Raw genomic sequence first — 23,253 nt, forward strand, 5'->3', positions numbered from 1 at the left:
ATTTTGCAGTAATTTGTGCAGGAGCTGCTAAGATGCTTTCGGAGAAATTTCTGAAGCATCAGCAATAACAGTGATACATATTGCCCTTTTACTGGCATTTTGTGGGCTTCGTGGCCGTGCGGTTAGCGGCGTCAGTCGTCTAGGCGTTTCGTAAGCCTCGGAGTGCGGGTTCGATTCCCGCTCCAGTCGGGGAAAACTTTTCGTTAAACGGAAAATTCTCCATTGGGCCACTGGGTATTATGTGTGTTGTCCGTTGTCTCATGTTAGTGTAATGTTCAGTCTGTGCAGCCTCTGGCTGAAGACGGTGTAGTGTCTTTTAAAAAAAAAATACTAGATTTGCTGGTGTGTCTGAAACATACTGGAAAAACTTGTAATTACAATGCACGAAATGTTGCTAATTTACAAATTGAGAGATGAAATTTGTAAAAAAAAAAACTGCATTTTGGTGGGATTTGAACCAATGACTACGTATTCGCTAGACCGTTGCTTAAACCAACTAAGCCACAGAACAGGTAATGATTCTGCGGAATAGAAAGCCAAACGAACTCCGAACATTCCTTTCTCATAAACCCTTCTCTCTTTCAGCATAGACGCGAGTGTGTTTTGGATTGGTATCTTCTTGGTATAAATCGAAATTTGGGTTGATTTGAACTCTATAAATTTTGTATGGAATGAAAAATTGGAGAAAAACTTTGAGCCTCATTTACTCTACAGTGGGTTTTTGTCACTACACCTTTTTGCTTCTAGCTCCCTTAATTATTTTATTCTGAAACGAACTCATCGATAAACATTCATCCAAGTGTCCAGATAATGAATGTGCCTCAAATCACACTCCTAATCTTCCTTCGGATGGTATGAGAAGCACAAAATATATTTGAAAAAAGTGCATAGTTTATTTGATTAGTGATGGAATTATTCCCATCATGAAGCAATTCGCGAGTGTAAAGCCAACACAAGGTTTACTCACGATTCCGAGAGTGAACTGTGTGAGTTTATTCGCACCCATCTGCTTTGCAAAACAAAAACAGAAACACTCATGAGTTTTTATTCGTGAAGAACTAGTGGAGGTGCGAGAAGTGCATTTTATTGTGGTAATAATAGCAAATCCAGTGATCATCCAACATAAACTAATGCTTTATGCTTCATTGCTCCTGAAATGCAGCATTGCCAATCGTTAAAATGCGGTTTTCGTCAAAATACAAAAAAAAAACTCACGATGCTTCGCGAATCTCATGCGAGTGCTTGCCAGTTTCGTTTACTCACGAATAAAGAAGTGAGAGTATTCTCAGGTCCCTGTTGTTCACGAGTATGTTTGTTTTGGTTTGTGTCTGCTCAGCTGCAATTTTCATCATTTTCCATCTCTGCATTTAAGTACGCGTTCTGTGGTGTAGCAATAACACTAGAACAGAAGCAGCAGTTTTTAAAACATGTCTAGATCTTCCATGTGAAAGTATATTTGCCAGTTAACGCCAGGAAAGTGATCATATCAGTATGAAATGATTTCGGATTATTCGAGTGCATCACAAGATTGCAATACTAGTTCTTTATTCCCGTTCGAACATAAAAACCTCACTACCAGTACTTGTTATATCCCAGGCCGTATCCATTGCCATATCCATACCCACCGTAGTTCCACAGACCGTTATCCACAACCTTGGTAACAACCGGAGGAGCAGAGTACCCCCAGCTCTTTCCGTAGACTGGCCAGTTTCCATACACGTTCGGGTAGGCAGCGTACTTTCCGTAGGCAACATCTGGGACAACAGCGATCTTACCGCCGCCGTACAATCCACCGTAGGCTGGCCAAACCGTGCTAGTCTTCACGGGCCATGGGTTGGTATAGACCACAACATCGTTGGCATATGGAGCAGGGGATCCTTCGGTGCTGATGGCCAGAACCAGGGCGATGACGGCGATGATGAGCTGTTATGTTGATGTTTGGTTCAAATTCTCATGGAATGCAATGCTCAATTCATCAAAGACGCTTACCTTCATATTTGAGCTTTCGAATTTGCTTCACGTTGTTAATCCTTCGAAACACTTTGTGAACTGCTATCATTCGTGGTAAACCTTCTATATTTATACTTAACCCAGTTTGAATGAAAAAACCCAATGGATAAGAACTCAGTTTATAACTGAATGATTTTATTAGCAGGCAATAAGATCATTACTTGAAAGTGAGACAAACATAGTCTGACGGTGCTAACATTGACCTAATTACTACTATAGAAGGCCATTTCCTTTTCATGCGCAATCATGTGAAACATACTGAAACAAATAATGCGACCATTATTGATGCTCCTTGTCGGTCACACAAGGTGATTTCGCAATAGAGTGTGCAAAATTTGGTTTTGAGAATTGAGTAGAACAGAGTCATTGCCTAACCTTGCAAAGGAATTTGATAACCTGTTTGCTATGCTCCCAGAGGTGAGCCTCATGAGGAACTTTGAAGACTATTTCGCATTCTTATTGCAAGCGCAGTCATTATAAAAAGAAACCAATTCAATGGTTCGACATCAGTCATCTAGGGTTGCTCAAAGTGTACAATCAACTCAACTTGCAGTGTAACAATGAAGGTAGTTATCTGAGGTGTTTGACATTAGAACTTATTCAAGACCCTCATCTTAATCGAATTCTCCACAGCTCACGATTGCCGTTATCGCATTGGTTCTGGCCATCAGCGCCGGAGCATCTCCCGCTCCATATGCCCACGATGTTGTGGCCTATGCCAACCCATGGCCCGTGAAGGCCAGCACGGTTTGGCCAGCCTATGGTGGATTGTACGGAGGTAAGGTTGCTGTGGTTCCAGAAGTTGGTTACGAAAAGTACGCTGCCTACCCGAACGTGTATGGAAACTGGCCAGCCTACGGAAAGAGCTGGGGATACTCTGCTCCGGTTGTTTCCAAGGTTGTGGACAACGGTCTGTGGAACTACGGTGGATACGGATATGGACATGGATACGGTCTGGGATATAACAAGTACTGGTAGTAAGGTTTCCATTACGGATCATGAATAAAATACTAATATTGCATTTTTAAATACAATACTTACCTTACCTTACCGATCAGACTAAGGCCTGAGTGACCTCGTTGTTCATAGTAATCGTCTCCATTCTAGTTGGTCCATGGCTGTTTGTCTCCAGTTTCGCATTCTGTGAAGGGTCTGCAGATCGTCCTCCACTTGATCGATCGACCTAGCTCGCTGCGCACCAAGTCTTCTTGTACCAGCCGGATGACTCTCGAGAACCATTTTAGTCGGGTTGCTTTGCTATCCGACTTCCTGATGACGTGACCCGCCCACCGTAGCCTCCCATTTTTGCGGTGTGGACGATGGTTGGTTCTCTCAGCAGCTGATGCAGTTCGTGGTTCATTCGCCTTCTCAAATTCCTGTCTTCCAGCTGCACTCCGCCGTAGATGGTACGCAGCACCTTCCGTTCGAAAACTCCAAGGACGTGTTGGTCCTCTGCACGTAGAGTCTATGCTTCGTGCCCATAGAGGACTACCGGTCAAATCAGCGTTTTGTAGATAGTTAACTTCGTGTTACGGCGAACTTTATTCGATCGTAGAGTTCTGCGGAGTCCAAAGTAAGCACGGTTTCCTGCTACAATGCGCCTCTGAATTTCTCTGCTGGTGTCGTTGTCGGCGGTCACCAGTGAGCCCAAGTACACGAATTCTTCAACTGCCACGATTTCATCACCGTCGATAGAAATTCGGGGTGGTGGGTGCGGTTGTTCTTCCCTGGAGCCCTTTGCCATCATGTGCTTTATTTCGACACATTAATGACAAATTCGATTTACCTGGCTTCACTCTTTAGTTGGATGTACGTTTCCGCCATCGTCTCAAATTTACGAGCTATAATATCCATATCATCAACGAAACCGAGCAGCTGAACGGACTTCGTAAAAATCGTTCCACTCGTGTATATCCCCGCTCTCCTTATTACACCCTTTACAGCAATGTTTAACAGCAAGCACGAAAGACCATCACCTTGCCGTAACCCTCTGCAAGATTCGAAGAGACTCGAGGGTGTCCCTGATACTCAAACTACGCACATCACTCGATTCATCGTCGCCTTGATCAATCGTATTAGTTTATTCGGGAATCCGTATTCGTGCATAATCTACCATAGCTGTTCTCGATCGATTGTATCATACGCCGATTTGAAATCGATGAACAAGTGATGTGTGGGCACGTTGTATTCGCGGCATTTCTGCAACACCTGGCGGATGGCGAACATCTGATCCGTTGTAGCGCGTTCACTCATAAATCCAGCCTGATATTGCCCCACGAACTCTCTTGCAATCGGTGATAGACGGCGGCATAAAATTTGAGAGAGTATCTTGTAGGCAGCGCTCAGTAGTGTGATCGCGCGGTAGTTCCCGCAATCCAACTTGTCGCCCTTTTTGTAGATGGGACAAACGATACCTTCCATCCATTCCTCCGGTAATACTTCCTCCTACCAAATCTTGGTAATGACCCAGTGTAGTGCTCTCACCAGTGCTTCTCCACCGTATTTTAGAAGCTCGCTTGGTAGTTGATCTGCTCCAGCGGCTTTGTTGTTTTTCAACCGGCCAACCTCCTCCTCAATCTCTTGGAGGTCAGGGGCCGGAAGTCTTTCGTCCTGTGCACATACTCTCAGATCTGTCACCACGCCACCTTCGGTACTTGCAACGTCGCCATTGAGGTGCTCATCGTAATGCTGCCGCCACCTGTCGACTACCTCACGCTCGCTCGTGAGAATATTCCCGTCATTATCTCGGCACATGTCGGCTTGTGGCATGAAGCCTCTGTGCGAGCGGTTCAGCTTCTCGTAGAATTTCGTGTGTCCTTAGCGCGGTACAGCTCTTCCATCGCTTCGCGATCTCGTTCTTCCTGCTGGCGCTTCTTCATCTGGAAGACTGAGTTCTGCCTGTTCCGCGCCTGTTTGTATCGTGTCTCATTCGCTCTCGTACGGTGTTGCAGCATTCTCGCCCATGCTGCATTCTTCTCGTTTTTCAACTGTTCACATTCGCCGTCGTACCAGTCGTTTCTGTGATTCGGAGTCGCGAAGCCTAGTGCTGTAGCCGAGGTACTTCCTATGGCGGATCGGATGTCCCTCCAGCCATCTTCAAGTGTAGCTGTGCCAAGCTGCTCTTGCGTTGGTAGGGCCACTGCTATCTGCTGCGCGTAGTCACTTCTACGTTACGCAGCTGCTCGATGTTGAGCCGCGGCGTTCGACTTCGACGCATGGTGATAACTGTCGATAGTTTTGAGCGCATGCATACAGCTACTAAGTAGTGATCCGAATCTATATTCGCACTGCAGGTATGTGCGGACATTGGTTATTTACGAGAAGAATTTATCCGTCGATTAGAACGTAGTACACAGAAAAAAATATTCATGTAAAATTCAGCGGGAAATCATGCACATAAAGGGAATGCTAGAGTTAGTGCATATTTACATGAGATATCATGTAAAATTACGTTACAATCGTGTAAATTTCCACTAATAGTCGCGTAACCGGTTGGAGTCCATGATGGTTTACGCGATGGTTGGCGGAAGTTTACACGATGATAATGTAATTTTACATTATATCTCATGTAAAAGTGCACTAACTCTAGCATTCCCTTTATGTGCATGATTTCTCGCTGAATTTTAATTACATATTTTTTTCTGTGTAGATTTGGTTTTCTGTTTGATTGTCGGATGATCTCCAGGTGGCTTTGTGGATATCTTTGCGGGGGAAGAAGGTGTTTCGGACTACCATACCACGGGAGGCTGCAAAGTTTACGCATCGCTGGCTGTTATCATTCTCCAACTTAGGAATTTGCGGAGTGTGGACTTAAAAAATAATATGTTTTTGATAGATTTCACTCATGAGCACCCATGGTGGTGCAGAGGGTAGAATTGAAAGATCTTTATCCTGGACGATTGTTGGCCTTCGGCTTGACCTGTGGCCAGGTCAAATATTTGTTGACTTCCTTCATTTCCTTGTAGAGGTTACGCCGCTATGTGCCTCTGGGCCTACCTCTGCTGCGATGTCCTGCTGGGTTCCAATCTAAAGCCTTCTATGCAAGAGTATATCAGAATTTGACACTATGCCAATCTTTGTACACCAAAGTTCGGTCATTGGATTTCGCTCAGTCTTCTTGGATCTCAAGCTACATACGGCATGCTTCATTGCATATCATACTCAGCTGCTGGATGCCGGAGTAGATGCTTTTTGAGCCGCATCTCCTTGGTGAACAGACGCTCTGGACGTACCTTCTCAATATAGCTGAAGTCAGAAGGACAATAGTGCAAAAGCTGCACTACCAGCTAAGCACTCAGCTCTTAGCAGACGGTCTTTGTCCCCGGACAACTTGGTCCAGAGAATGTGTAGGGATGAGATTAGCTGGAATGCCGTTTCAACGGCTATCACCCATATCGTCTGGGAGCTACAGAGGAGGTGGCGCGTGGACTCGGAGAATGGCTAGTCCAGATGCAGTACAAGAGGTGGGACAGGGGTTCGAAGTCGGCTTCGTAGGTCATACCGGTGCCCTGCGGTCGAGATCGACCCTTACAGCGATTAAGTGGCCGCGGAGAGGAAGTCTCGGTAGCGGTGCTGTCGTGGCGTCAGTCTACTGGGTTGGATCCGAGCCCGTGGTTGGAAAGGGGTCCCCGGCAAGGGTCGGGGTAGGTGAGACCCTGCTGTCTGCAACCTACGGATGCATCTGATAGGGCCTGAAGGGTAGTGATACCCTTTCTTACGGGCAGGTCAGATCGGGTTGCATGTGGGCATCAGTTCTTGATGTCCGCTCAGCAGTAGGGCGCGGGCGGGGTTGACCCTGCCCGCCTTCCGAGGACAAAGGGAGTGGCGAGGACCACTCGGGAAACTGGCTAAGCGCCAGCATGCTATCGTGATGGACTCTCCAGAGCGAGTCATCGATGTTCGTTGCTGCTAGGCTACGGCAGCTAACCTTGAGGGTGCGATATGCACTAGCCCCTCTCTGAAGCAATACCTTCTTGGTGGTTCCGGAGAGACGTAGGGTTTGGCGACCATAGGAATGTGTTTTAGTGGGTCGAGGAGAGAGTAGTCCTGGCTTCTACTGGCGTTGTAGAAGACGGCCTTAACCCCACACTAAAAAAAAAAAAAAAGACGGTCTTTGTCATCGATTGACTTGTGGAAGCATGAGGTAGGAACTTACGCGGACCAGAGCTATGTTGGACGCTCTAGGTCAACTCACCATTTGGCAGGTCATATTCTGAAAAGACTCGGCGGTACGGACGTTCTATTGTATTTGATTGAGTAGGTCAAATGAAAATAAGTTTGCCAAAGTAAACATATATTTCAAATTCCGTAGATAGTATCACAAAGCCGAAATTAGCCAAAGACCGTCGAACTCAATCTGCTTACGCAGCAGGAGCCAGATTGAGCTGTTGCTGGGAGATCTCGTGTCCGGGCAGAGGAGCCTCGTGGATGGCTCCACGGTTGGCAGCTAGATAGCGAGCTTCCTTCTGCAGGAGAACGGCCGGAGCGGAGTAAGCAATAGGGGCTTGGTAAGCGGTGGCGTAGTAAGCCGGATAGGAGTAGGGAGCAAAGGCTGGGGCGGCGGCGTACGAAAGGGCTGGGAACTCGGTAAACTGCGTTGGATCCGACCGGCTGCTCTGGACAACGGTGGTATGTCCCGGGTAAGCCGCTAGCGGAGCGCTGTACAGCAACGGGGCATATCCAGCTTCGGCGGCCACGGCGAGAGCCATCATGACTACAGCTGCGATGCACTGTGAAGAGGTAGACGAGTAAATCGAGATATCCAAAGGAGTTCAAGAAAAGATCTCACTTACCTTCATGATTGCAATGGTTGGTTGTTTGTTCTTTGATGTCAGAATAATTCTGTGATCTCTCCAGGACTTTTTATCACTATATATACCCCAAAATTAATTACCATCGTCGACGTCATCATCCGCTACAAGCTGCAAAACTGGATCCAGTGCAATTACTTCCTTATTCGTCCTTTACACAAAAGAAGTTCAGAAAAATTGTGAACAGTTTATGGTCTTCAAAGAGGTGATCTAGTTTTGGTCTTTTTTTCCTACGCGATTCTCAGCTTCATCCGCCCATAATTTAATAATAATATGCGCTCAACAAGTCAGGAGCAACAAAACAAATATCCCACGCTACCCCGCTGATCGCCGTCCGTACATCGTAACGGGGCAAGCACCACCATGTGGTCTTATTTTGTAATACCAACAACGTAGGGCATGGTGGGACAAATGTTGGATACAAACGTAGTTGTTAATCTCTTAGTTCATCTCGATAATGTTGAAACTAACCCTTACCTCACTGTACCCTAAATAGTACACACTTCCCGCATTGTATCAGCTCGGAACTTGCGCGCGCAAAACGCGTCCATTGAACCGCTGCTGATGCGATCGAACACCACGCCAACTCCCCATCCATAGAGTGGCGGTGGCTCTGCGGCAGCGGTAACAGATGGTTCCACGACCAGCCCTGATCTACACGCATTCTTCGTTGTCGATATTCGATACGCGCGGCCTGGCAAATCCGGTTCCACACAGTTAGTCCAGCGTAGCCGCGGCCGCCGCCGTCGCCGGTGTCACATTCGCACTATGATCATTACAATTCACGGCAAAGCAAAACCAACAGAACAACAACGGTTGAGGTATGGCGTACACTCGCGAGCGCGCGCGCGCGCGGTGATGATCCCTTCGGGGCCCTCCTGTCGGTGCAAGTAGGTATGAATGTACGCACGATATCGCTGACGACCATATATTTCTTTGACTACATTGCTCCCTGTAGCGTGCTGAATGAGCGAATGATCTCGATAGTGATGTTGAGAGTCGTCGGCGCGGTTCCTTTCTTTCTGTTTTTTTTTCTAGCCCTCAGGTGATGTGATTCAACATCATGCTGACCATCCGCAATGCGCGGTGGGTTTTGTTGGGAGAAAATGTTCGAAAATAATTGTGAAAATATTGAGATGTTTTTTTTATTTATGTGAAAAATATTCAAATTTAGTATTTTGTCGACCTAATGTTTCATTCAATTTGTATTTTTTCTTTGACCTTACCATATCCTTGACCGTATCTCTATCCATATCCTTATTTTCTTTTAATTTTTTTCCTCTTATCTTTCGTATGGCGTTTTGTTTCAGAAATATATTTGAAATATATTTGAATTTTTGCAGATTCGAGACATGACTTTGATTTGGTAAGGGATATCGGTTTGTACTATAGGAAGGGATGTTTCAATGCGTATTAGATATACAGTACTGTTCTGTTTTTATATCCCCCTTTTCAAAAATGGTTCTGAACGTTGGGGTTTGTACATTTGCCTTTTTAATATTTTTCACGCTTCGAAGCGCGCCTTCAATATCCATCTTGAAGAAGAGGTCAGAGATTTATACTGAAATGTATCAGAAGGTATCAGAAGGCCGGCTTCAGAGGCATGTTATCCTCCATTTGGGGCATTTGTGCCATCGCCAAAATAACAGCCTATTTCATCATCTACCTGAGGGAAAAGGAAGGAAATAAGGATAAGATGGGGATAAGGGGCAGGTAGGGAAATAGGAAAAGTACCCTGTAAGAGGATACTAACGCATAAGCGTACCACAATGGGTTCAAACAGCGCCCTGAAAAGGGTACTGTAATAACGCATAAAGCGAAAGAGAGCCTATAGCTTTTTACCACAGCGGGTTAAGAACAACAGAATATCCTGAAGATTCAGGTTTCTGAAGTCAGTTTCACTTAATAAGTGTTTACCGAATACTCGGAAACGTAGTTGCGCAAAAACTGGACAGTTACATATCAAATGATACGAAGTTCCATAATCGGATTCACAGCTATCACATGCAAATGAATCAGCTTGCTGAATATTCGCCATGTAATAGCTGAGTCGGCAGTGGCCAGTCAATGCTTTGACCAGAATGCTGCAATTCTGCTTTGACAGATTTGTAAGATACTTCGCCACTCTTGGAGATGGCTCAGTACAATACAATTTGGTTTGACGACATGACGCCAAACTATTCCAGTATTGTCTGTGTTGAGTAGCAGCCCAGGTGTGAATCTGAAGCTTTACCCAACACTTCGATATCGGAATAGCTGGCTCAGGACCAATGAAGTCATGTGATGCACCAGTGCGAGCTAACTCATCAGCCAATTCATTGCCAGCGATGGAAGAATGGCCAGGTACCCATACAAGGTGAACAGCGTTTGCTGAATTCAGCTCCTCGATTTGAGTTCGACAAGCGATAACTATATGGGAATGACCACGCTTTTAACGATCATTTTAAATTTTCATAGTTGTGGCTTTCACATCCAGAGGCGCGCGCATCGTTTTTCTATGCATTTGATGTTTCACACTAGTGCCTTCTGTTGACGATATTACACAACACAGTGATTCGTGCATCTTTTCCACAAGGTGATGGTAGTGTGAACTGGGCGATGGATTTCCATGAAAATCGTGCAAGGTGTTACGTCTGTTTGTCTGTGTCCATATTCCAATATTGTTCGAACAACAGTTGTGTAAATCCATTTGATATACTTGGGCTTGAGACCCCAAGTTATACCAAAGGTTCGCCGGCATTGCCCGAAGGCCATACAAGCTTTCTTGATTCTGAACTCAATGTGACGTGTCCAGGAAAGCTTGGAATCAAGAATGACTCCAACGTACTTTACCTGTTCAGTCACATCGATTTCAGAATCAAAGAGACGCAAAGGTCGAACGCCATTACGGTTTCGCCTTTCCGTGAAAAGAACAATAGATGTTTTACTCGGATTAACCGAAAGGCCATATTGGCGACACCAACCCTCAACTACCTGAAGGGCGTTTTGCATCAGGTCGAAAAGGGTGCTGATGCACATACCAACCAACAATGTTAGGTAGTCGTCGGCAAAACCATAAGTAGGAAAACCGCTATTATTGAGTTGCCTCAATAGCGTATTTGCTACGAGATTCCACAAAAGCGGTGATAAGACTCCCCCTTGGGGGCATCCACAAACACTCAATTTCCTAATCCCTGCTAGACGCAATGTCGAGAAGAGATATCGGTTTTTGATCATCCAATTGGAAACCATTGGAGATATATCATGACTCCGTGCGGCTTCCAATATGGCATCGAAAGGCACGTTGTCAAAGGCACCCTCGATATCTAAGAAAACACTCAAACAAGATTGCTTTTGAGCGAATGCTTTCTCGATATCGTAAACAACCTTGTGTAAAAGAGTCACAGTGGACTTACCAGATTGGTAGGCATGTTGGTTCACATGAAGAGGCACGTTGGCCAGATGAACATCATGGATGTGATGATCCACAATGCGTTCTAAGCATTTCAGAAGAAAAGAGGTCAAACTGATAGGTTTGATACTCTTTGCTTCTTCATACGACGCACGACCCACTTTCGGAATAAACTTAACAGTAATATCCCTCCAGGATTTGGAAATATACCCTGTAGCAAAACTACAAACAAGTAGTTGTTTCAAAACATGTTTGAAATAATCAAATCCCTTCTGAAGCAAAATAGGATAAATCCCATCTGCCCCAGGAGATTTGAAAGGAGCAAAGCTATTACGTGCCCACTCCATCGATTCTATAGTTACAATACTCCGAGCCGAAGCCAGGGAATCGTAACTTCAAGAAAAGACACCGAAGATGTAATATCCACACATCCAGGGAAGTGTGCTGAATAAGCATTCCAGAACTTCCTCATCAGAGGAAGTTCAAACCGCCATTTGATCAAAAACGATCAATTCTGACTATACATGTCAATGGTTGCTCCTCCGTGATTGATCTGAACTGGTACCAGTTGCACTGTGATCCAACTGAATAAGGGGCTGGGACATTCCACTTATTCTCAGAGTGCAATTTTAGCAGCTCATGCATATTTGATCAATAGCGGCGCCGGCCACGTCCTTATAGTCAGCTGGGAAGGGAAAGGATTGTTAGAGTGTACTGGTTGTTGCTACTAGAGACCGAGAGCACTCTGCGTCCCACAACCCGCACGGACTGGGGTATTTGTTAGACGGAAAGGATGGGAGATCTGGGAGTCACCGTTGGGACGGTGATGCGATCCATGGATAGGGTTATTTATAGTGTTCGTGATAGATTGTGTGGTGAATAAGGTGAATAAGATCAAGCGGCACAGCACGCTTTGGTTGCATAACTTATTGGCGTTATATATACACTGTGCTGTGAGTGGAAGTTGGAAGGGAGGGAAACGACTTTTTTTTCAATTCGTTTCTGGTTCTAGCGATGGCTATGAACATATGAATATACGTGAGTTGTATATGTAGAGAAGAGAGAGTGAGAGAGAAAGTGGATAGAAAGATACAAAGTAGGATGAAAAGGACGGGTCAGGGATTGAACCCATGACCTTCTGCATACGAATCAGAAGCGGTAGCCACTAGACCACCAAGCCCGTCTCAGAGGAAGTTCAAACCGCCATTTGGCAGACGAAGTTCGTTCACTCGGAAATCCTTAGATTTCGCAAGGATTTTGTTTAACCGCCTGTCTTCACTCAAACTGGAAACATTTGTACAAAGGTTTTTCCAGTCGAATCGTTCAGCAGACCGGAGAGCTTTCCTGTAGGCCTTACGAGCCGACCTGAAAGCTTCCGAACTAGCCGAAAGTCGTCTTTTCCAACTCTTTCTACATTGTTTCCTGAGTTTCGCCAAACCATCCACCAAGGGGTTCCTCTTGTGATCTTCAAAGACCGTAGAGTGCAAGCTTCTTCAAAAGCTTCCGTGATGCAAGTCATAGTTGTATCAATGGCATCATATAACTCACTTGGAGTGTCAATGGATGGTGAGTATCCATGAAATTTGACTGCAACCAAATCGGTAAAGAGATCCCAGTTGGTTGACCGGGGGATCCTGAAACGCAAAGTTTGCGAAGTATCATTCACATGTTCAAACAAGATGTAGCGATGATCAGATAAAGATTCTTCATCTGACACATGCCAATTGGTCAGCCCGTTACTAACTCTGCTAGAGCAAAGCGTTATGTCTAACACTTCCTCTCTAGCAGATATCATGAAGGTTGGGCGGTTGCCCATGTTAAGTAATCCAAGATCTGTACTACTTAAGTATTCCATCAAACTAGAGCCTCTCAAATTGATGTCTGAGCTGCCCCAGATTATATGGTGAGCATTAGCATCACTACCAACAATTAGCGGAAGGTCTTTTGAAGTGCAGTATGCAATGACTTGCTTGAAAGCATCCGTAGGGGATGGGGATAGGGAAGCATCCGTAGGGGATAGGGATCATGCGGTAAATAATCCGAACAATAAATGCCTTTCCTGTGGAGGTTTCCAACAGATACATCGATTGTGATAGCACATACATCTCTAGTAGTTAGTTCAGAGATGAGTGTAGCAACGATTGCGTTGTTGACAAGCACACATGCTCGAGGCATGACACGTGAGTTTGCCATTTCATTTTTACTGAAAGTAGCAAACACTGGATTCACAAGGTTTCCTAGATAGAACGCCACTTGGGCTGTACCATTTTGCATAAGTCTACAAAGATTGATCGTTGCTGTTCTTTTGTGCTGAAGATTGATCTGAGCTATCCTAACCGTATCCACTACCCAAACTAGGCAAGATTAAACTCTTAAGAATTACAGCAACAATAAAGCCAGATCGGTAACGATTTGAGTGCGCCACAGGCGAGGATGCACAGAATACACTGTGTAAAACGCATAATGCGAAACCATATAAGTGAAAATTTGAACTAATTAATAACATCTTAATAATTCCGCCCTTATCCAGCCTCAAGCATGAGATTGAAGAAGGGCAGCTGATTGTCTCGGAGAAACACAAGGTCCACCGCGCTGTTGCTCCGGTTGGCACAGTAAGGACAAATACTGTGCAGGGTGCCCTGGTACTCCACAGGCTCCGTTTGTGATTAGGTTTTTATAAGACCCCCCTAACCATTCATTCACAGGCACGGTAGCGTAAAGCCGCATAACACCTTGAATTAGGGGTCACCTGATTAGTGGACTGCTACCACTGGAACAGGCGGTCCGTAGTGCTATTCTTAGCCAGTTGAACACATAGCTACCGACACTTAGGCCTGTCCACTTTTTCAAAAATGTTCTCTGTTTCTCAAGTCCACCCCCATATGTATTTTGATTGGCATCCTAAAAGAAGTAGCTGGTCAAAATTTCAGCCAAATCCATTGAAATTAGGAGGTGCATCAAATTAATTTTGTGTTTTTCGACTATTTTTGAACTTCAAAAAATCATAACTACACTAAAACTTGTCAAAACTTAATTCTGTTGGCAGAAATTGAAAGCTATACTTGTTTGCTACAACTTCTCCGATAATTTTTGCTCAACTCCTACAGCATTGGTGTCAAAGAAGCAAATAACCAAAAAACATGAGAGAATATGACGCCGTTTTGAAAAATACAACTTATAACGTATATTAAGGTGTTCCAGAACGAAATCTATCAAAAAATCAAATTTTTAAGGTTTTTCTGATTACAAATGTGATAATTACACATGTTTCCTTCAATTTTTTTGGCACACGTTGTTCGAAGAAGTTGTAGCAAACAAGTATAGCTTTCAATTTCTGCCAAAAGAATTAAGTTTTGACAAGTTTTGGTGTAGTTATGATTTTTTGAAGTTCAAAAATAGTCGAAAAACACAAAATTGATTTGACGCACCTCTTTTTTTTTGTTTTTATTAATGTGTATTTTAACTTATAGCTAATTCTACACTAAATGATGCACCTCTTAATTTCAATGGATTTGGCTGAAAATTTGACCAGTTACTGCTTTTAGGATGCCAATCAAAATATGGGGGTGAACTTGAGAATCAGAGAACATTTTTGAAAAGGTGGACAGGCCTACTACACAGCTATCTAGGCTAGTCGGGAATTGGGTTGTTTAGTGAATAAAATATTGCTATTTTCTATAGCCTAATCGAAAGAGCTCATTTTTCTGAGTATAACGTGATTTTATTGGATTCCAACACCTTTGTTTTGATGGTTAAATCAACAAAACAATTTTAATTTTCGTGGATAGAATGACAGTTCAATCGTTAAAGTGACAGTTCGACCCGAACAAAAAATTTTCCCCATACAAACTTTAAATGCATTTTAAAAATAGTTCCCGGACTCCAAAAATTATGAAATTTTGGATTTCGACTAATTTTTGGGTGGAGAATCCGATTATGAAATAATCCGGATACCCCTAAAGAACCCAATTGGTGATCAACTTCATACGGGCCCGAAAAGTCGAGCTTTGTGCAAATAAAGTGACCGTAAATTTGGGTTTTAATGTATTACCGTTATCCTGCTCATTGCTCAGACTTGTAACTCGACTGAATATCAATTAGGTTAGACTAGTTATGAAGTTACGTGAACAAACAAATAAATCCGGGTTCCGTCATATTGCAGCTCAGTGTCAACAAACTCGTTGCGCAATATTTGAATTCAATGCTTCGCCGTCAAATAATCCGCCCCTCGTGTCAGTCAGCCACACATCAGAACGAAACACGCTCCCCTACAAGGATCGAACGTCCCGGATCAATACCACTGGCGCGCGCCTTAAGACAGTGGACATTATTTAATTTTTGCACGCCGGATCCAACCGTCAATCCCACCGTGCAGTGGGCGTCGTCCACCGTGGCGTGGCGGCGGCGGTGTAGCGAGCGATTCTCGCCCATGTCGCGCACTTACCTATAGAATTTGTAGCAAACTTCTTTTTTTGATTGAATGACTTCCCGATGGCTTCTTGTCTTATATCTTTCCTCCGTTCGTACTCGAGGATCGTTTGCGTTTGCGAGGCGTGCGCGACGGTGGCGGCGTGGCGTTGCTTTCTAGCAATAGCTGTACGTGTACGAGTTACGTTCGATGGCTGAGGACGGGTAATGGGAGGCAGAACAAATTACGTACGAAGCTGAAACCTACTGTTCTACCACCGTTCCGGGATGAGACTCCTCGGCTTTGCCTCCGCCAACCACACGGGCTGGTGGTTTTTACTCCAGTGTATAAAAGCGATCCCAGGCGTCCTGGCAGCATCAGAGTTCATCTGTTTGCCTCGAGGAAATCATCTCCGCCCCGAAAAATACCGTATTCCAAATAGCAATCATGAAGGTAAGTTCTGCCGTTTGCCCTGGAGGATCCCAGCGGGATAGCTAACGGTTCTAATTTCTTCGCAGTGCATCGCAGCTGTAGTCATGGTGGCTTTCGCCGTTGTTGCCCAGGCCAGTTACGCGCCGTTGGTGTATAGTGCAGCTCCTTGGGCCTACACCCTGCCTCACACCACCGTAGTTCAGAGTAATTCGGCCCCGAAGCTGATCGCCGCTCCATGGGCCTACGCTCCCAGTGCGTACGGAGCACCTCTGGCCTATGCTAGTGCGCCCTACTACGCGTACGCCAGTGCTCCGCTGGCCTACTCTGCCCCGGCCCTGCTGCTCCAGAAGGAGGCTCGCTACTTGGCCGCCAACCGAGGTGCCATCCACGAGGCCCCTCTGCCCGGACATGAGATGTCCCAGCAGCAGCTCAATCTGGAACCGGCTGCGGGAACCAATTGAATCGAGTGAGGTGCAACAGCGGTGTGTGATGTTTTTTTCTAAGAGGAGAAACGGACTAATTGTGACTCGTGTTTTTCTTATAATTTGACTGTGAGCTGGATTTCTGGTGAATAAATTGAAAGTGAGTTATACTAAAAAGTGTGTTATGCTTAAATATTAGATCTTCTTATCGTTTGTTTTGGTGTGATTCGAACCCACGACTCCGTATCGCTAGTCCGGAGATTGTATTTTTTTTGAATTCCACGTATTTTTGCTCAAATTTCATCGTTTTGTTAATCTTCAATAGTTATGACTGATCCTTGACATGCAATGTATTACTACCCATCATAGTCTGTTGAAGTACTCCGAAGTTTGCGTCACAAATGCAACTTTCTAAACCAAATTTCATACACGATGAATGATCACAGAAGTCTACGGAATCAAAAAGCCTCAAAGCACCGTTAGAAAATTCATGGTACATGGTTTGAGTAATCTAGGTCATCCAAACTATTCTGGAATTCATTTTCTTAAGATCTTCTGGATCTACCGTCATTTGTGTTTACTCTGTTCCAGAAATTTCGTCACGTTGATGTCCGCTAGACCTCGCAATGCTACGAGCAACTTGATATTGTAGTAGTTGGACATTCCATGAAATAAAAATGGCCTCCAATACACTTTGACGTTTGGGTTACGATATCTACACTCCCGTACAAAAGTTTGGGGTCACCCCCTCAAAAACATGTCTTTTTTTTAGGCCCATAACTCCGCCAATTTGCGTCCGATTCCAAAACCCTAGGTTTCATTCAAAAGATAATAAGTCAAAGAAACTTTGAACATGATTTAAAAGAAACTTTTTCAAAAAATTTAGTATGTAAACTTAACCCAAAGTTGCCAAATTTTCTAAAAAATGAATATAAACTTACGGCAGTGTCGCTGGAAGTTGGGTCGACCAAATTTTAAGATGAGAGCGGTAATATGACCCATTTTCTATTAGCTTTCAACTGCTTTTTACAGAACTTAGCTAAAAAATCTAGAAAACATGTTATTAAGTAAATTAATCCTTGATGTCATCGACCAAAAGTTTGGGGTTACCCCTCAAAATGCTGTATCGGTCAAAAGTTTGGGGTCACTATCGTAAAACATGGAAAAGTGATGTGTTGATATCTTTGTCATCTTTAATTCAATTTTAATTCTTCTTGGCTTATTTGAAACAAAATGAATGATACTTACTGCATAGACATTGAACCACACATATTTGTTGAAATTTACATACTAAAACTTAACGTAAAGTTGCCTCATTTTTTGAAGCGTGGTAAAATGTGCTAACTTTACATAACATTTTTATATATAAAAATCGTTAAATACGTTAAGTTGAAGACATCAAACGTAAATTTAGTTACCGTAAAATGGGGTAACTTTGATAGCACTAGTTTACAGCATTTTTGAACTCGGTAAGCTGATGATCGTTTTTGGTGTAGAATCATGCCCTGAGTTCGAAAACGCGAAGGAAAAAAATTACAGTAGAGCGGAAATTTTTTCGACTTTCCATACAAGGTTGATGATTTGAAATCGATTTTTGTTCTATTTTTAAGCAAAGTCGCTCACTTCAAACATCTCATTCTCCGTAATCAATGCTCCGATTGAGCTAAAACTTTTACTGTAACTCGCCTACATATGATATGTCAAATAAACGTCGAGAAAGAATTTTTAAGTTGTTTTTTTCTTATTGAAAAAAATACATTTCCTCAAAAAATTTTGGAAATTTTGCTAAAATTTAAGAAGATTATCCCTAAAACTCGCCAATATCTTGAATTTCATCAATCTGATGCAAAACCTGTATTCAGATGTTCGAATGGTATTGTATTCAGCTTTTAATTTATGGAAAAAGATTTAAAATTGGTTAAACAAAACGCAATATATTTGAATTTTAGTAAATTACATATTTTGAAAAGTTGCAAAACTCGATATTGAGCTAAAACTCAAAAACTATTCTACTTAAAATTTTTTGAAGGTCGGTTTCGAAATCAGCACTAAATTGTGCTTCAAAAACTTTGGTCGTTGACAGAAGTTCACGACTTTCGTTTTATTTTGTAAACTTGTGTAGTTTTTCAGCGAATTTTCTCAATATTTTTACATGTAACAGTATTTCCCCGAGTTTTATATTTTTAAAACAAGTACTGGGGTATCAGTTATCAATTGCAATTAAAAGATTCAATAACCTGAAATATTTTTGATAACTTTTATTTTTTCATATAACCGAAAATCAGATTTTCATTTTGGGGTAACTTTGATAATGCCCTAAAAACACATCAAATCTCAAAAAATAATCACAGATTGAAATCTTAGGAGCATGTACATGATGAGAGAAGGCTTGTGGAATATATTAGATAGAATTTTTATATCAAAACATTGATTTTTTAATAAATATTGAGCGCAAAACACAATAAATTTAGCAATCAAAACTCATTATCTTTGTAATAATAAATGCTTAACGGTACATCAACATATGATTACATGCTATTCATGCTTAGTTTTCTTTTTTGGATAGTTTTAAAATGTTTTATTAACAAATTTTGCACAACACATATTTATCTACATGAAATTACAAGGGCATTGCATACTTTTAGGCGTTTATCAATGTATGGAGATTAATATCCCAATTTACAAAATTGCTTCCAATTCGTAAAAACACACTTCGTTAAGAGATTCAAGGCCAGATTTGGAATCTACTATGATGAATCTATCGAGAATAAGAGTCCATTCATTGAAAAAATAGTTGTAACGAAGTCGTATAGCAGATTGTTTGAAGGGGTTGATAAATGACAAAAATATCAACAATTTTTATTTTTTGTCCAAAAAGTTGTATATAAACTAGATTTTAATGAAAATAGTCTAAGATGAACTTTCATATGTATAGAATTGATTTACGTTTACCTTTTTCTTAACTGGTAGAAGGAATCATAGTTATAATATAAATTACACAATGCCTGCCGCACTAGCAAAGTTACCCGCATTATCAAAGATACCCCGTTTTACGGTAATTATCTTTGAAATGAGCCAAAAATAATTAAAATTGAACTATAGATGACGAATATATCACCAAATCACTTTTCCATGTTTTACAAAAGTGACCCCAAACTTTTGGCCGATACATCATATTGAGGGGTGACCCCAAACTTTTGGTCGATGACATCAAGGATTAATTTACTTAAAAACTTTTTTTCTAGATTTTTTAGCTTAGTTCTGTAAAAAGCAGTTGAAAGCTAATAGAAAATGGGTCATATTACCGCTCTCATCTTAAAATTTGGTCGACCCAACTTCCAGATACACTGCCGTAAGTTTATATTCATTTTTTAGAAAATTTGGCAACTTTGGGTTAAGTTTACATAGGTACAAATTTTTTTGAAAAAGTTTCTTTTAAATCATGTTCAAAGTTTCTTTGACTTATTATCTTTTGAATGAAACCTACGGTTTTGAAATCGGACGCAAGTTGGCGGATATATGGGCCTAAAAACATGACATGTTTTTGAGGGGGTGACCCCAAACTTTTGAACGGGAGTGTACATACTGTATCATGCTTTAATTGTAAAAAATATTCGTGGAATGTAGTCTATACTGCTGATGGAGCCTCAGTGCACAACTATAATGCCTTTGGTACATTCACGGGTTATACCAGGCTTTCCAAACTATTCTGGAGTTAGGACGTTCAAGTTCTACATGCTCTACTCTTGTTTCTCTTCACTCTATCGGTTTAATTCTTTCACGATTGTGTCTGTTGTACCTCATAATATTACGAGTATCTCTGTGTGTTGCTAGTTGGGTGTACACTGGCATATAAATGGACCTCATTGTATTTGGAAGTATGGGTCGCAATATCTGTAAGTATTTGGATATTTTTATTGTAGCGGATGATCACGAAATATAATCTACGCTTCTCTTAGAGCCTTAGAGTGAACTTCTGATAACTTAGCAACATTCACTTGGTGATCTAAGTCAACCTCTACCAGGACTTTATCCAAGGATAACTGCTAATTCATTTAGGAATTCATCAAGGGATTCTTTCAGAAATTCCTCGATAGTGTCCTCCAGAAATTCTTCCAGGGATTTCTCTAGGAATTCCTTCAAAAATTCATCCCTGAATTCCTCCAGCAATTCGTACAGAAGTTCTTCCCAAAATTTTCCACTAAGATTCCTCCTGAAACTCCTCACGAGATTCCTTGTGGAACGCCTTCAGGAATTATCAAAGGGATTCCACCTCGAATCATTCCAGGGATGTCTCCAGAGATTCGTCCGGGATTCAATTAAGAATTCGTCCTAGATTTCCTCCTGGAATTTATCCAGGATTTTCTCCATGAAATTCTGCTGAGATTACTCCCAGAATTCCGCCAGGAAATCCTACAGGGAGTCTACCAGGAATCCCTCCAAGGATTCCCAAAGCAATTCCTCAGGGGATTCCTCCGTGAATTTCCTGCAAGGGTTCATCCCTGAATTCCTTCAAAGTTTCCTCCAGGGATTTCTCCTGGGACTCCTCCAGAAATTCCGCAACAGATACAATCAGAAATTCCTTTAAGAATTCCATCACAAATTCATTCAAAAATTCCTTCAGGGGCTTCTCAAGAATTTCATCAAGATATTCTTCTAAGGCTTCCGCTGGGAATTCTTAATGGAATTCCTTAAGGAAGTCCTCAACTAATTCCTCTAAAGATTCCTCCATAAATTCTTCCCGTAACAGCTCCGAGAAATTCTCTAAATTCAGTCATTAACCAAGGAATTCCTTCAGGGATTCCGTAAGGAATTCTTCAAGGAATTCCTTCAGGGATTCCTCTAGGAATTCCTCCAGGATGTACTCCAGGATATATTACAAAAAAACATTCAGCAAATATTCCAGAAATTTCTTCAGAAATTACTTCAGGAAATGCTTTAAGAATTCCTCCCGGAAATATTCCAGGAATTCCTCCAGGAATTGTTTCAGGAATACCTCCAGAAATTAATTCATGAATTCTCACAGGAAATGCCCCAGGAAAGTCTTAAAAAATTCCTTCACATACCATCACATGAATTCCTCAAAAATTCCAGGAGGACTTCCTGAAGGCATTTCGGGAGTACTTTCGGGGGGTACTTCTGGAAGATTTCCTGGTATAACCAAAAAAAAAGAAATATGAGAAAACTCCTGGAGGAATTCCTGAAGGAGCTCCACGAGAAATTCCCAGAGCAATGCCTGAAGGAGTTCTAGGAGTAATTTCGGGAGGATTTTGTCGGCGTTATTTCTTAAAAAAAAAAATGGTAGACTTTCTGAGGATGATCCTCCATCTAGGACGATTTCTTAGAGCAAGCGCAGGAGTTTTTCCAAGGGTTTCCTGAAGGGTCCTGGAGCTATTCATGAAGGAATTTCTGAAGAAATTCCTTGAAAAATTTCTTGACGAATTCCTGGAAGAATTTCTGGAGAAATGCTTGAAAGAAATTTTGGAGGAACCCTTGAGTAATTTTTTGAAAATTTTCTTGCAGGTTTCTGGAGGAATTCTTCGAAGAGTTTCTTGAGAAATTCATGAAGGAATCCTTGGAAGAATTCTTGAAGAATTTCTTGGCAAAAGTGTTGGAGGACTTCCTGGAGAAATTCTGATGGAGGAATACCTAGAGTGATTCCTGGAAGAATTTTCGTGGAATTTCTTGAGAAATTTCTGAAAAAAATCTTGGAGGAATTCTTGGCAGAAATTTTTGAAGGAATACCTGGAGGGGTTCTTTGAGGAATTCTTGGCAAAAGTCTTAGAGGAATTCCAGAAGGATGTTTTTGAAGGAATTTTTGAGGAGTTCCTGGTGTAATTGGTTATTCCTTCGGTAATTGGTACTATTTTTATGTTATCAAGCTGATTTTACCCATTAAATATTGTACTAAGCATGACAAAATAAAATATGTCTTCATACTTATACAAAATTTCAAACTTTTCATTATTTCCACGCACAACATGTATAACCTTTTAATTTAAAACATAGTTTACTACGTAGATTGGAAAATTCCTCCAGGGACTTCTCAAGAAATTCATCAGGGGATTCTTCCAAGGCTTCCGCTTGGAATTCTTAATGGAAGTCTTTCAGGAAGTCATCAACTAATTCCTTCAAAGATTCCTCCATTGGTTCTTTTCGTAACAGCTCCAAAATATTCTCTACAGATTCCTCCAGAACTCCTCCATGAATTTCCCCGTGAAATCCTTCAGAATATTTTCCAGGAATTCCATCAGTAATTCATCAAGGAATTCTTCCAGGGTTTTTCTTCAGGAATTCCTCAAGAAATTCCTTCAGGGATTTCTCAAGGAATTCCATCAGGGATTCCTCCAGGGTGTATTCCAAAAATTCGTCCAGAAAATACTCCAGAAATTTGTTCAGAAATTACTCCAGGAATTGTTCCAGGAAAATTTTTAAGAATTCCTCCCGGAAATATTCCAGGAATTCCTCCAGGAATTGTTTCAGGAATTCCTCCAGAAATTAATTCATGAATTCTTATAGGAAGTACTGCAGGAAATCCTCTTGAAATTCCTCTAAGAAATACCCCAAGAAATTCTTTAAAAATTCCTTCACATACCATCGCATGAATTCTTCAAGAATCCCTGGCGGACTGCCTGAAGGCATTTCGGGAGTAATTTCGGGGGTATTTCTGGCACATTTCCTGCTATAATTCCAAAAAGAATTTATGAGGGAATTCCTGGAGGAATTCCTGAAGGAGTTCCAGGAGACATTCCCACAGTAATGCCTGAAGGAGCTCTAGGA

General features: G+C 42.2%; 4 protein-coding genes across 4 annotated transcripts; 2 read left to right on the plus strand and 2 right to left on the minus strand.

Moving 5' to 3' along the window:
- Positions 1-1,509: 1,509 nt before the first annotated feature.
- On the minus strand, positions 1,510-2,130 carry LOC109432431 (uncharacterized). Its single transcript, XM_019708766.3, has 2 exons — positions 1,990-2,130; positions 1,510-1,923 (listed from the first exon to the last, which is right to left on the minus strand). The coding sequence occupies exons 1-2, from the start codon at positions 1,993-1,995 to the stop codon at positions 1,573-1,575; spliced, it is 357 nt and encodes a 118-aa protein (XP_019564311.2). The 5' UTR covers positions 1,996-2,130; the 3' UTR covers positions 1,510-1,572.
- Positions 2,131-2,517: 387 nt separating this feature from the next.
- LOC109432470 (glycine-rich protein-like) lies at positions 2,518-3,024 on the plus strand. Its single transcript, XM_019708799.3, has 2 exons — positions 2,518-2,576; positions 2,644-3,024. The coding sequence occupies exons 1-2, from the start codon at positions 2,571-2,573 to the stop codon at positions 2,986-2,988; spliced, it is 351 nt and encodes a 116-aa protein (XP_019564344.3). The 5' UTR covers positions 2,518-2,570; the 3' UTR covers positions 2,989-3,024.
- A 4,242-nt stretch (positions 3,025-7,266) lies between these two features.
- On the minus strand, positions 7,267-7,935 carry LOC109421209 (adult cuticle protein 1). Its single transcript, XM_019695697.3, has 2 exons — positions 7,803-7,935; positions 7,267-7,739 (listed from the first exon to the last, which is right to left on the minus strand). The coding sequence occupies exons 1-2, from the start codon at positions 7,806-7,808 to the stop codon at positions 7,371-7,373; spliced, it is 375 nt and encodes a 124-aa protein (XP_019551242.2). The 5' UTR covers positions 7,809-7,935; the 3' UTR covers positions 7,267-7,370.
- Positions 7,936-15,915: 7,980 nt separating this feature from the next.
- On the plus strand, positions 15,916-16,650 carry LOC109432439 (adult cuticle protein 1). The gene is made up of 2 exons (XM_019708773.3): positions 15,916-16,072; positions 16,138-16,650. Exons 1-2 carry the CDS (start codon positions 16,067-16,069, stop codon positions 16,510-16,512), a joined length of 381 nt encoding a protein of 126 aa, XP_019564318.2. The 5' UTR covers positions 15,916-16,066; the 3' UTR covers positions 16,513-16,650.
- The last annotated feature ends 6,603 nt before the right edge of the window (positions 16,651-23,253 follow it).

The sequence above is a fragment of the Aedes albopictus genome, chromosome 2, assembly GCF_035046485.1.
Source record: "Aedes albopictus strain Foshan chromosome 2, AalbF5, whole genome shotgun sequence".
NCBI lineage: Eukaryota > Metazoa > Arthropoda > Insecta > Diptera > Culicidae > Aedes > Aedes albopictus.